The 14,520-nt window shown below is 56.6% G+C and overlaps 1 protein-coding gene across 1 annotated transcript; it reads right to left on the bottom strand.

The window, feature by feature from the left end:
- Positions 1-3,110: 3,110 nt before the first annotated feature.
- Positions 3,111-6,757, bottom strand: LOC138809560 (brain-specific homeobox protein homolog). Its single transcript, XM_069996219.1, has 3 exons — positions 6,496-6,757; positions 4,635-4,831; positions 3,111-3,338 (listed from the first exon to the last, which is right to left on the bottom strand). Exons 1-3 carry the CDS (start codon positions 6,755-6,757, stop codon positions 3,111-3,113), a joined length of 687 nt encoding a protein of 228 aa, XP_069852320.1.
- Positions 6,758-14,520: the final 7,763 nt, after the last annotated feature.

Here is a 14,520-nt window from a genome sequence, read left to right as displayed (position 1 = left end):
GTATTGTGTCACGGTCAGCAAGTCTGGTGTTGCAGTGGAAGCTTTTCCCTTCCCATTCATTCGAGCGAGGAACTGCCACTAAGGGAAGAGCAAGGTGAGCAGGAACTGGCATCTCACCACGCTTGGTGTTCATGAGGCACACCTGAGTTCCCGCAGCTTCCAAACCCACTGCCTGCGATGGAGCCCAGCACTGCTCACGCCGCTGCGGCTCCTGTTTACCTGCTGCTTCGAGATGAAGCTCAGGAGATGCACCTGAGGGGCTCCTTGCAGGCTTAGACTAAACCCGGGCATCTTGGGAAGGCAGGAGAAGGAGATCAACGCCAGGTCGTTTTGCGTTTGTGTTCACCCCCCCAAATACACACTATTTCGACTTTAAAGATTCTTTCCAAATCCTTTTAGCAGTTCTTCTTGAGATTAGAAAAATGTGAACATTTCCCCCTTAGCTCCACGTTCTTGTGTGATAGTTTCTACTTTCCCTTCTAGGACATTCCTATTCACAAATCACATTTTTCTCTCCAAGCAAATCATTTGTTCTGCTGTAAAGCATTTGCTGTCAATTCTTTTCTTGAAGTGACACTGAGGATGGATAGGGCTCGGTGGCAGATTACTTGCCTAGCAATTAAGGGGCCCTGGGTTTGATCTCCAGAACAGGGAGGAGGAAGAGGAGGGGGGGAGGAGGAGGAGGAAGAGGAGGAGGGTAGGAGGGGGGAATGGGGGAAGGAGAGGGGCTGTCATTCTGAACAGAGGAGAAATCTGGGCCTGGATTTTGTGTGTGTGCCAGTCCTGGAGCTTGAACTCGAGGCCTGGGTGCTGTCCCTGAGCATTTTTGCTCCAGGCTAGCCCTCTACCACTTGAACCACAGCTCTGCTTCTAGCTTTTTGGTGGTTAATTGGAGATTAAGAGTCTCGCAGATTTTCCTGCCCAAGCTGGCTTTGAACCCTGATCATCAAATCTCAGCCTCCTGAGTAGCTCGGATTGCAAGTGTGAGCCACCAGCACCCAGCTTGTAATTGTTTTTGAATAAACACATCTACACAATCTAAAGAAATGAGATGTTGGTACCCTGTGTCTTGTATATACATTTATCTGATTTGGGGAAAGGAAAGGGAACAAGAAAATGATGAAACAAAGGACAAAGGGTGAATGGATGCAGCAGTGATCGTCACAAGACACTGTGCTGGAAGTGAACTTTACAACGGGGGGGGGGGCACAGGGGGAGGGAAAGGGGGAGAAAATGAGGGAGGGGTAACAATGGTTGGTAAGAAATGTACTCATTACCTTACTTATGTAACTGCAACCCTTCGTACATCTCCCTTACAATAAAATAAAATAAAAGAAGAAATGAGAGCAATGTGTATAAAGTGAGAAGTAAAAATACCAAAACGGAAAAAAAAACGCTTACGAAAAACAAAGTGACCAAGCAGTGATTTTTTTTAAAAACTCCACCTTGGTGTTATTAGCTAGCCTGGACTTGGTGAGTACGTGCATCAGCCGACGCAGCCTCGGTTTCCTGTCTGTGAATGGAAAGAAGTAGCATTTCTCAGCGGGACTCACAATCTCTCCGACTATGAATCAAATCCTTCGGACAATCCCAAAGGCTCTACGATGCTGGTGTTTTGAAAGCAGTGGTTAGTTGTTTTCTTTTTGTTTTTGTTTTGTTGGGTTTTTTGCCTCTGAAAGATAAAATTAAGTGGCGCGCTCTCACTGACATTTAGGTTCGTCTTGGAAACCCCAAAAGCCTCTTGTTTTGTTTGGGGGGGATCTAGGCTACCTATATAAAAATCATAGACCTTAGACCTAGAAGGATCTGTCCCATCTGCGCCCTTACTAGGGGAGCAAGGGCACGGAAAGATGGCGCGCAACCCAAGCCCCAAGCCCTGTGTGCCTGCTGAGGCTGCGGGTTGAGCTTTTCCAATCTTCCAGAAAGAGGGGGGGAGGGGAGCACGAGGGGGCGTGGCCGAGGGGATGGGGAATGGGGGGCAGAGGGGATGGGGGGCACCCCCTCCCGCGGCTCTTTGCTACATGTCCGGAGGAGGAAGTGTTCATTTCCAATTCCAAACGTCCGAAAAGAGCCCTTCCGCCTTGGGAAGCCCCGAGGCACCGTTTGCGGTGACCCTTTCCCGGCCCTCGGTGCGGGGCCAGCTCCCGGACGGCCAAGGTCACGGCCAAGGTCACCGCCCCGGCCCCGCCTGCGGCGCGCGCGCGCGCGGAAACAACAAACGGCCGGAGAGGAGACGCAGGGTCCGTCCCGGCTCTGCCCCGCGAGCCCTTTATTCGCCTGCGTCCGCGAGCCCAGTAGGGGGACAGAAGATGGGGGCAGGGAGGGCGCTGGGCCCCGCCCTGCCGCCGCGAGCCGCCCCACGGAGCCGCCCCACGGAGCCGCCCGCGCCCGCGCGCCGCGTCGTGGGATTGAATCCGTCCTTCGGCCTCGTCTGTTGCTAAAACTTTGCTTCCAGCAGGCGGGGGCCGGGGCCGCTTCCACGCGCGGCGGCTCACGAGACGCCGGGGCCTCGGGACGGAGGCGCCTCACGTCTGGGGAAAGCGCTCCCGTGGGTTTTCCGCGCCCGCATCTGCCTCCCCGCCACCGCGTGCGCTCCGGCGCGAGCGCGCGCCTGGACTGCGGTCCTCCCGTCTTCCGTGCGCGCTGGGCCGGGCCGGGCCGGGCCGGGGAGGGGGTCGCCCAGGGGCGCGGACCGGGTGCGGGTGGGGGCTGCGCGGTGCGCGCCGTACGGGCCGAGCTCCGGGAGGCTCCAACCCCGGTCCTCACCTGTGGCCAACCTGCACGCCATTCCGCCTTGGGGAGGCCCGGGCGCGGCGGGGAGGGCGACGCGGGACCAGGGCCGGCAGGGGTTGGGCGAAGGGCGGGCGAGGCCCGCGTGGGCAGCGGGGGGAACCGGTGCCGAGCAGGGCGGGCCCGGGCCCGCGGCCGCCCCGCAGCCTCCTCCCGCAAGCACGAGGTGGGATCCGGGCCGGGGACGCCGCGTCTGCGCGGGCCGGAGCGCGGACGGCCGAGGGCGGACGGCGTGGGTCTCCGAGGCCCGGCGGAGCCTCGGTCTTGTCTGCGGCGAGCCCCGCGCCCGGCCCCGGCCCGGCTCGGCCCGGCCCGCACACTCAGAGCGCCGCCGGCCGAGAGCCCGGCTCCGCCTCGTCCCCGATGTCCACCTCGTCCTCGGGCTCGGCCAGCGCGAAGGCGCCGGCGGGCAGGCCGCGCCGCGCCGCCTCCGCGCCCCGCGGGCTGCCCCCGGGGCTCTCGGGCCCGTCCGGGGCCTTGGGCTCGTCCTGGCTCTTCCTCAGCTGCTTTTTGTGCTTCATCCGCCGGTTCTGGAACCACGTTTTCACCTGATTTCCGGGGTCGGGGATGGGGGCAAGGAGAGGGGCAGAGGGGGATAAAAACAAAATCAAGTCGGTTCTCGGGACAGTGACCCAGCTGAGGTCCGAGCCGGGACCCAAACCCGCTGCGATCCGTGGAACCGTTGGGTCGGGGCGCAGGTGCTCAGGGCGCAGAGAACCCCGCGCGTCCCAGAGCTCACTGTCCCCCAAGAACCTGAGGCTGGAGCGGTGCGGCCAGCCGTGCCCGGCGCGGTGACCGGTCCGCCGCGGGCGGCGTGGAGGGGGCGGCGTGGAGGGGGCGCCGCGGCGCGCGCTGTACCTTCCGCCGAATCCCACCCGGCCTCGAAAGACCCGCCGCGCGCCCGGCCCGCCGCGCAAGGAGACGGAGAGAGAGCGAGCTGAGTTTTCGTCGGGGAGGAAAACCAGGGCCAGGACAGGCAGGGAAAGTAATTCCCTGGAGCTCCAGAGGAACAGACAGACAGACAGACACGGCCTCGGAGCCGAGGTCGGAGGCGTCCTGCCCCGACCTGGCGCTGCGGGTGACTTGGAGCAAGAAGAGAGAGATGGAAACTAATTTTTTCCACCCTGGATAGGGGAATGAGAGGGAGTTTTAGCGTCTCTCTCTCTCTCTCTCTCTCTCTCTCTCTCTCTCTCTCTCTCTCTCTCTCTCTCTCTCTCTCTCTCTCTCTCTCTCTCTCTCTCTCTGTTGACGGTGGGATGTGACACTCAGGAAGAAGACTGGGGACTGTAAGAATGAAATCAGGGAAGCAAACCACACATCTCCCGCGAGTGTCTCCGCGTGGGACCCAGCGTCCGTCTGCCTGGCCACCGGTCCGCCCCGGCCCGGCCCGGCCCGGAGGGGGGTCTGGGAACTGTCGGGGAGGACCGCGGGGAGGGGCGGGCCTCTCGGGGGAGCGTCTCCTTTTTGTAGAGCCGCTGGAGGAGGCTCGTCTGCCCCCGTCTGACATCGTGCCATGTTGGTCGTGCGCATTTCTTGCGGGAAAAATAAACTACGTCCACTCGCTTTTGAGCTGACGTCTGGAGCGCGTGGGGGACTGGCGTGAAGCGTGAAATGAGCGGGGCTCATCGTGATGAAAGTCTCTCGTTTGGCCTCAAAGGGAACCCTAAATCGGCCTGGCATGAATTCGGGGTGTCGGTGGTTTTAGTAAGATTCCTAGGGAAAGCTTAGGGGGGAAAAAAGGAGGGAGCCCGCACATCGCCCCGCGGCGCCCTCCTCCGTGGGCCCGGGGTGTTGGAGTGGTGGGGACCCCGCGCGCGGGCATCGCCGCCGCCCCCGCCCCGCACCTGCGTCTCGGACAGGCTGAGCGCCGTGGCCAGCTCCACGCGCTCCGGCGTGGACAGGTAGCGCTGGATCTCGAACCTCTTCTCCAAGCCGGACAGCTGCGAGTCAGAAAACACCGTGCGAGCTTTGCGGCGACGGCAGTGCTTGCCGGGCAGCTCGGCGTGCTGGGCGTGCGGGAAGAGCGCGGGGACCGGGACGCCTGCGGAGAGAAGAGCGGAGCGGCCTGCTGGGCACCGCCCGGGGACGCGCGTGCGCCGGTCTCCTGTGGCCCCCCAAAACCACCCGCCCCCTTCCCCCGGGAATCCTAGGGTCCAGGACGCACGGAGGAAGCGTGGCGCTCGGAAATCGTCTCTAAGGCCCCAAATGATAGTGGAGGACTTTTTTTTTGGGGGGGGGGAGGCGGCTCCGAGCGGCCCCCTGCAAGGCGACACAGCGCTGCCCGGGAGAGATGGGCGATTTGACCTCGCTTTCTAAACTCGCTTCTCTTTCCGGGGTCATCCCCATCCTCCAAAAGAAAGGAGCAAAACTCTCACCGAGACGCCCCGGCCTCGCACTTTTCCTTGTCAGTTTCCAGACAGCACTGGAGACCCCCCCCCTTCCTGCTCCCCTCTCTCCCCTCCGACTCTCAGTCTGGAGAAGCGGAGAGCTCCCGTTGCTCCTTCCTCGCCCGGTCAGGGGAGACTTCTCTGTCCCGCCCGACGCTGGGTTTTATCCCGTAACCCGGCAGAGCAGAGCTGGGCGGACACCAAATCTGCCCATCCCAGGGAGGAAAAAAGGAAAAGGAAAGCAAGCAGCACAGAACGCAGGAGGGAGCAGCACCGGGCGGAGAAGAGAACGTTGCCAGAATGTTCAGCCCGAGGTGAAGCGGGTGTGTGGTGCAGCCCCAGAGCAGATCACCCACACCCCGGCCCGGCCCCGCGCCAGGACGCCCGGGTTCGTCTCTTTGCTAGCGCTTTTAGCTTTTGTCCCAGGTTTCAGAGCCCGCACTGCACGACCTGCCCCGTCTCCCCGTTCAACGCCTTGCCTGCATGCGCTGCCGAAACTCAGCAAGTGGACTAGACCTATTCTTCCATGTTGTTTTGAAAACATACGCGTGTGGCCTCTCCCCCAAAGATAGGAACGCATCTAGGCATTTCCCCACATTTTTCTGTCCAGATCAGTTTGCCAGTCCGCACTTCCTGCCACGCTGTGGAAATCAAATTCCTCGCGTGCCCTGATGCAGCCACTCCAACAGTGAGCCGAGGAAGAGCCTCAGTCCCGTGCGGAACGGTGCGGGCGAAGAGGGGAAAGGCCCGCATTGCTCTCCCTTTCCTTCTTACCCCTCTTTGCCCTTCTTTGGGCCAATCCAAACCTTTCTTCCTCACAGTATTGCAAACCCTTGTCCATTCATGTCTGTGCTCTCGCAGAGTCTGCCACAGCCAAGGAGAGTGCGGGTGTTTCCAGTTTCTGAGCTGCAAAGTTGAGTTCAGCTCCAAGGGACTGGGGTGCCCGGGCTCTCCCTCTGAGGGGGGTGGGGGAGAGGCTATGGATCCCTTGGGATTGGGAAATGGACCAAAATGGCCAGGAAGAGCCGGTGCGGTTGGGCACTGCCCCACATAAATACCAGCTCTGGCCACCTCCGCCTGCCTGGTGGTTAGACAGACATCTCCCCGTTATAAAACGGTGCAGAGCAGGCACCAGCTAGCCCCATGGGGTGCAAATTGGGGTGCCTAGAGGGAGATGTTCTGTTCTCTACTGTATCCCCAGCCCTCCCCTGCCCCTTAGCGAGGGACGCCCCATCCAGGCCGAGTCTGATGCAGCTTTCCCTTCGCTCCATCCGTCTTGGAGGCTGAGCGCCCAAGCCTCGAGGCCCCTGCTACTTACCCGAAGCGGTGAGGAAGTAAGGCTGGTGGTGGTCTCCCTTGTGCAGAGGGTGGTGGGCGTGCGGGGCGAGGAGGGTGGGTGTGGGCATGAGGGGGTAACCATAGTCTAGCAGGGGCACGCGCGAGGCCAGGGAGCCGGCGAAGTGGTCGGGAGCCACCTCCCTCAGTGGCTTGGGCTTGTGCAGCAGGATGTCCTCGATGAAGAAGGACGTGGGCCTCTGAGAAGACGCAGGGTGCAGAGGTGAGGTGAAATTGAGATTCATCTCGAGGCGGGGGCTGAGGGCGTGAGAAGCAGGCAGCTCTTCGGGCAGGTCTGGTGGAGAGGCGAAAGCCCCTCTCCACGGCTCCAATTCCCGCCGCTTCCTCCTGGACCTGGGCTATCCCGGCGCTGGAGAGGCGAGGAGACGAGCGCGCGCCCGGGTAGGTTGAGACTGTGTGGGGGGAACGGGCGGCTTGGAGAGGGTGGCCGAGGGAGCCAATGGCGAGGCTGCCAGAGGCAGGGGGAGGGTGCGGGGGGCTCTGGGCGGGGCGGGGATCTGTCCGCGGTGCTGAAGACGCTTGGAAAGAGCGGAGCCCAATGGGTTTAAGTTCCTACCAGGCTCCTCCGTCTCCACGTCTGCCTTTTGGCTGCACGCGCCGCTTTCTTCAGCCCTGTTTTCTTTTCAAGAACGCTAAAGGGAGGGGCAAACTCCTTTTGAAAGAGAAGACATCAAAAGGGACCCAGTGCAATAGACATAAAGTACTTTCTCCCTCGGTTGGGCCTGGGTTTAATAGGTGACCCAGAAGGAGAGAGTGTCCACCGCTTTAAAGTTGCTAGACTTAACGTCCATTCGTGGGAGGAAGAACTGGATTCTTGAAGTAAGTAAAGAAAACGACGACCGTCCAAATCACATCCTTTATCCTAGCTGCAGGGAGCGGGTGGGTAGAAGTGTAGATGAGCATTGAATGCCTCGGTCACTTTAAATACTGTCTACAGCCATCCCTTGCTGTGGCCCTCCGTCCTCCCTCCCATTTACCTTCTCTCACACGGATGATTGCTTCTGCCCTGCCACTGTTTCCCACATCAGCCTCCCGAATAATTGTCCTAGCTTTGGTCTCCTGGTCCTTTGCCCTGCCTCTTTCCTTTCTCTGTCCCAATCTTTTGTTTTTGTTTTCTGTTTGTTTCTGTTTTCTGTTTGTCTTCTCCCCCCCCCAATCTGTCACATTTATTTCCCTGGAGTCAATTTGCTAAAATTAAGGTGATCGTCTACCACAGAGCAGGGATAATTTTGGCTCGCATCTCCGAAAATTGCTCTAATTATTGATGTTAAACTCGGGGAAATTAAAAGAAGCCACTTCTCTTCCATCTCCCCATTTTTAAGCTCTAATTTGTTGAAATCTAGTCATCATCACAATTCCAATCACTACTGCTAATAGCAAAAGTGTTTTAATAGAGACTGAGTCCTTGCAACCCATGCTATTAGATAATTAGAGGAGGCGTTAGGAAGCCCGGCGCTCATCCTTGGGCACTGGGGTAGGATTTCCATCTGATCCAGCAGGTAGTACAAATTAATTACCAGAATCAATTAGGCCCCAAACAACAGAGCTCTGAGAAGTGGGACACACACACACACACACACACACACACACGCTGGGAGATGCTAAAGAGAGGTGCAGAGGAAGAAGTATAGTGGAGAGTTTAAAATAAGGTCTTGCCAAGTAGGCGTCGAAGAGAAGTCAGGAGGCTTTGTCTTGGAGTCTGAAAGGCACGTTTTATTCTTAAAGTTGATAGCAGTAAGAACTGAAGACACCAGGAGGGAGACAGTGCTTTTCAAAGTTGTTGCTTGCCAGCCAGGAGTCCCCGGCCAGCCGTCTTCTACAGGGCTGCAGGGAGACAGAGACCTCGCGGCTGCAGGATGCCCACACTGGGCACGGCCGCTCCACCTCGGGGCCACTGTGGCCTCCATCTGCAGCTTTCTGTCTCCAGGTGCCAGCCCTGTCCTGTATGTGAACATGCCCTGCGCTTCACTCCACAGAGTGCGTAGAGAGCTGCTGGCTCATGCCTGTTAAATCCTAGCTACACCGGAGGCTGAGATGTGAGGATCGTGGTTCAAAGCCAGCCCAGGCTGAAACGTCCGTGAGACTCTTGTCTCCAGTGAACCAGCAGCCTCCCTAACCCCCCCCCCAAAAAAAGCCAGAAGTGGAGGTGTGGCTCAAGTGGTAGAGTGCCAGCCATGGGCAAAAAGCCAACGAGTGTGAGGCCCTGAATTCAAGCCCCATTACTGTCCCGTCCCTCCCCCTTCCCATCCCCCCCCCCCGCCTCCCCCCAGTAAAAAAGAAAAAGGAAAGAGGAAAAAAGGGAAGGTGCACGGATTGCACCCCCGCCGCGGGGCGGGATTTCCTCTTCCTTGGGGGCGGAGACTAAGTCCACTGCAGAAGCCAAATTGATTATTGGATGACCCTCTGGAGCAGGGCAGTCCGAACGCATTTGGAGTCCAGTCCTCGAGCCAAGGCCGGCCAATCCTCGCGTGCGAGGTCGCAGGGGGGAAGGCGGGGACGGGGAGCGCGTGTCGCGGGGAGGGACGGGGGGGACGGGGGAGGGACGGGGGGGACGGGGGAGGGACGGGGGGGACGGGGGAGGGACGGGGGGGACGGGGAGCGCGTGTCGGGGGGAGGGACGGGGGGACGGGGAGCGGGGGGGGGAGACAGGAGGGGACGGGGGAGTGGAACCGGGGGGAGGGACGGGGGCGGGGAGCGGGCCCGCGTCGCCTCCTCGTTCTGCAGACCCTGAGCTGGGCGCTCCGCCGAAGCCGGAGCGGACCCGCGGCCGCCCGCGCGCCGCCCCTCCTCCGGGTCTCTCGCTGGGACCGGCCGCGCCGCCCGGAGTTTCCGGGGACAGGGCCCCGCCTTTGGGGCGCAGCAGGAGCCGTCCCGGGACGGGCGAGACCGGGGGCCCGAGCGCGTTTCCTCTCCTCCGTCCCCTGGGCCCCCCCTCCACCCCGAGAAGACGAGGGGGGCGGCGCCCTCCGGGGCGCGCGGGGCCCGAAACGTCCCCGGCGCCGTCTCGGCTCGCGCTCCCGTCAGACCCCCGGGGAGGCTGCGGCCGCCGGGAGGTTCCTCCGCCTCGGCCGGGACTCCGGAGCGGAGCCCCCGAGGAAAACGCGAGCGCGTGGGACCCGCAGAGCCGGCCGTCGGGGTGCGCACCCGGGAGAGCCGGCCCGACCGTCGGGGCGCGCACCCGGGAGAGCCGGCCCGGCCGTCGGGGCGCGCACCCGGGAGAGCCGGCCCGGCCGTCGGGGCGCGCACCCGGGAGAGCCGGCCCGGCCGTCGGGGCGCGCACCCGGGAGAGCCGGCCCGGCCGTCGGGGCGCGCACCCGGGAGAGCCGATCTGACCGTCGGGGCGCGCACCCGGGAGAGGCCCTGGCAGAGCCGGCCCACCACCCCCCCCCCGCCCCGCCCCGCTTTCCCTCCCCAGCAGAGGCGCGCGCTGGGCTCGGCCTCCCGGCCCAGGGTCGGTGTTCTAATTCTGCATCTTGCTGGGAGATGGTGAGCAGCAGGCGAGAAGGGAGACGTGCCCTTGACCAGAGCCGGCCGGTCACAGCACTCAGTTCTCGTTGGCAATGTTAAATTTTCTATCGATCAATTTTAAAACCAAAGATGTCACGTCTTTAAACGTAGGAAGAATCAGGTGATGTGTTGACCGACATGGTTCTTACTTCGGTAAGAAACAGGCCTATTGTGGACGGATGTTTTAGTACTAAATCTCCAAGCACAAGCGCCCAGTGTTCCCCGCTGCGCTTCCCAATGCACACCAGCAGCCGCTCAAGTGCTCCATGACTACCCACCCCAGGGCACAGCACATGGACCACACCTCTAGTTGACTGTCATAGTCTCTACCCTTCAGACTTGACACAGGTGGAAAATGGAAAGGGTTTTTTTGACACCAGCTCAGGTCTTCTCAGTCCAAGACCCAGCCAAGTGCTGCACTGATTGAAGCGTTCACTGATCACGTACTATATGCTAGAACCCTGGCCACACACTTTGCTAGGTTTTATTCAAGCCTCGGGAGATTAAATAGATGCACTCACATTCCATTTAGTTTTGATTTTCACTTCGCTAACCATCTGCCACCCAGAGCCAGACCACACATCCTTAATGCTGACACCTGAAGCTAGATCCTACACAGAGGCAGGCAAAATAAAACAGAAATAAAGATCAAATGAGTTCTCTCCCTGTGCAAGCCTGGAAGACGGATGCCACGCCTGCTTGTGCTTCAGAGAGAGAATTATGAATTTAAAGAGAGAGAAGACATGGTTTTCAGGGAGCTGGTAATTAAACAGCCCCTCTCCCTTTTATGTCAGCTTCAACTAAACCTGTCATCTGAGCTGGGACTTAGTTTCCCAAAAAGATAACCATACTGATGATCAAAGGAAGGGACACTGTTCCATTAGCCACCTTGCTTATACCCTGGCCTTCAAAATAAAGGGAGAGTGTATTTTAGAAGGATCTGAGCGACACTCTTTACTCATAGCATTCCGTATTATATTGCTTGTTGTCTGCTTCAACTTGCCTTCTATCTGAGTACTTTATTTTAAGCACTGCCGAAGTGGAGACATGTCTCTAGGAAGAATAGGAGTTGCTGGTTGCTGCGAGCAAATGCATCTTCAAAAAGTAATCCCTTTGCCCTGGAAATTAGGCTGGGGTCGCTCCACAAGGATGCACTCAAGGATGTGATGTTTGAACCAGAGTGCCCAACACAGAGTGGACTGAACCCTCCCACATGCGCATTTCAAGCTGAGTCAGTCTGTAGAGTTAAGTTTGTTTGTTTGTTTTGGGTACAGTTCTGGGGGTTGAACTCAGGGTCTGGGAACTGTCCCTGAGTTGTTGTTGTTTTTCACCCAAGACTAATGCTCAAACAGTGACCCTCAGATCTCAGCCTCCTGAATATCTAGGATTACAGGGGCATGCCACAGGCACCCAAGCTCAATTCTTTCCAAAACTGCTTTCATCTGTCTCCTTTCCAGAAGCTTCTTCCTTACCACCTCTCTGCCTACATAGGTCATCTTTCCTTTTTCTTTTTTGTGGTACTGAGATTTGAACTCAGGGCCTCAGGCTTGCTAGGCAAGCTGTCTGCTTCTGGAACCAGGCTTCTAGCCCAGGATAGATAATCCTCATACAAATCTCAACCCAGTTTGTTTCTTTCTTCCCAAGGAAAAAAAATGCACCTGTTCACAGTAGCCATAGAGAGGTGAGCTTTCACAGTTGGATGTTAGGGGTGACTTATACTTTATTTTTTTTTAGAAATTTCCATTATGATAAAAAAAAAAAAGGAATGAAATAATATTCAATCTCAGAAAGCTGAATGAGGGTAAAAGATAGTTTATGCTGAGTACTTAAGTGCCCAGAAAGCATTATAGAACAAAAACCCTGTGGAAGTCTTGGATATAGATATACATACATATATGTACAGGAAGCTGGGCACTGGTGGCCTACACCTGTAAAAATGAATTAAATCAGGAAGAACCATGGTCCCAGGACAAAAAGTTCTCAAGATCCCATCTTAATGGAAGACACTGGATGTGGTGCTTCATCTCTGTCACCCAAGCTAAATAAGCATACCACTGTCCAGACTCACCCTGGGCAAAGGTGAGACCTTGCCTTAAAAAAAAAAAAAGAGAGAAAGAAAGAAAAGACCTTGAGGTGTGGCTCAGGGGCAGCGCTCCTGTCTAACAAATACCAAGTCCTGAGTTCAAACCCTAGTACTACAAAAGAAAAGAAATCTCTTGGCTAGAGGCAGGAGAGGACAAGTCCTTGAGAAGGCTTTGAAGGAATGAACTCAAATGAGCCTTGGCAGACCCAGGCCTTATCTGTCACAGAGTCACGTGTTAAAGAACTCCCCCACCCCCACCCCAGTGGGCCGTGGTAAATCTAACCGTAGGCCTCCTTGCCTAATTTGATATTGAAAGTCTCCTCACCATCAGCCCGCACAAACCCAGCGCCTGACCTCCCATGATGCACAGCTATAAGCTCCCAGATGAATAATCAAAGCTAATCAGGAACACAAAGCGATGCTCATTTGCAAAGACCTGGCCCTCCACTACTTGTTGCACCCGCCGGGGGTCAACTCAGTACAACCCAATTAGTACTTTCCCAGGGGATTCCTGTGACCCCTGTTTGGGTCGCTGCCACTGCCACCAAATCACCTAGAAGGCTCTGACAGGCAGGAGACCGCCTTTCCTCTCAAGCCCAGGGCGGATTCTCTTGAAGCACAGATCGAGCGAGTCCACATTAAACAACTCAGCAGCCCCGCGGATGAGGCGGCCATTTAGAAGCTCGAACTAAATGTAGCTCTGGATTTCCCTTCCAAATTAAATGCATTGCGCTTAGTACATTTTCAACAGACGTTGCTCATCTGCTCGGTTAATGAGTTCGCTGCGAGTGTGTACTTTGGTAGCTATTTGAAACAAAAGAGCCTCCATGTGACTTGGCTTGCCAGCCTTGCGCCTCCCAGCCTCACCTCCTCCCTTGGCCTCCCCACTCCCCGGGATAAATGCATCCCACAGCCAGCCCAGGGTTCTCTTCTCTGTCACTACACTACATTAGGAATAAAACCTTCCACTTAAACACTTAAATGAAAACATCGAGAAACTAATTGACTATTTGCAATCACATGATTTAAAGCCGAAGCTGCCTTAATTTCCTTCCCATTTTGCTTCATCTTCAATGCGAGCGCACCCTAGATTGGTCTATGAAAAGGCGGTCTTGGAAGCACAACACTTAAGACCTCTTTCATTTTCTTTTTGATTAAATAATTGAAATTCCTGTCAGGGCCTGCACTTTGCGGCTGCACAGATTTGGTGTGAGGACCAAGACCCTCCCCCCTTCTTTTTTTTATAGTTTATTTTTTTTTATCTTTTTCTTTCCCACTAACTCACTGGGTCTTAAAAGCCTGTGGGCTTTACTTCATTAAGGGGCTGGAGAAATGGATTCATGCTATTCACCCATTTCCCAGAAATTTCCTGTGCCCATTAAGTGATTGTTGGAGACAAATGGTGGGAAGCGTGGCTTTTCACTTAGCTGTTCTCGGGCATCTGGAAGCTTCTGCCTGCTGGAAGGAGGTCAGCTTCCCCACTGCCAACAGCCTCCATTAGGAAAACAAGACTACCGCAAGTACACATACACACGCACGCGTGCGCACAACACAGAACATACCAATACCACTCACATGTGGTGAGTGGCTTTGGGCACTCAACAATCTGAAGTTGTTTCCAGTGCTCTGCAGGCCTTGGGCAGGAAGCCCTGGGTTTGCTCATGCCTCCTCTTGGCTCAAGGCTCTTTGGGGCTAAGCCAAGTGGATTCCAAAGGAAAAAAGAGCACCAGTGTGGTGACTCGTGACTGTAATCCCAGCTACTCAGAAGACAGCTATCAGGAAGATCTACAGTTGAGGACAGCCTGGAGGAAAAAATTGGCAAGGTAAGGAACAATCTGAGCAGGGTGGATCATGTTTATAATCTCAGCCACTTTGGCTCCACTTGAGAGACAAAGGTAAGAGGATCACCTTCTGAGGCTGGCCTGGAAATGTGAGACTTTATCTGAAACAGTAGCTCACACCTGCAAGCCTACTCAACACCTGTAATCCTACTCACACCTGTAATCTACTCACACCTGTAATCCTCCTCCGGAGGCTGATATCTGAGGACTGGGAGTCAACACCAACCTGGGCAGGAAAGTCTCTGAGACTTTTATCTCCAATTTACTACCAAAAAGTCAGAAGTAGGGCCATGGCACAAGTGGTAGAGTGCTAGCTTTGAGCAAAAAAAGCTAAATGACAGCACCCAGGCTCCAAGTTCAAGCCCCACTACTCACACACACACACACACACACACACACACACACACACACACACACACACACACACACAAATGGTGGGTCAAGTGGTAGAGTCCCAACAGTGAGTGGGAAAAAACTGAGCTAAAGTCTTTGAATTCTAGCCTCAATACCAACACACAAATAGAACGAAATAGAATTAAAGGCAAGTTAATAGGCT

This window comes from Dipodomys merriami, unplaced genomic scaffold, assembly GCF_024711535.1.
Source record: "Dipodomys merriami isolate MVZ:Mamm:240054 unplaced genomic scaffold, mDipMer1.0.p SCAF_103, whole genome shotgun sequence".
NCBI classification, from domain to species: Eukaryota; Metazoa; Chordata; class Mammalia; order Rodentia; family Heteromyidae; genus Dipodomys; species Dipodomys merriami.
This window is presented reverse-complemented; position numbering and strand designations above follow the sequence as displayed.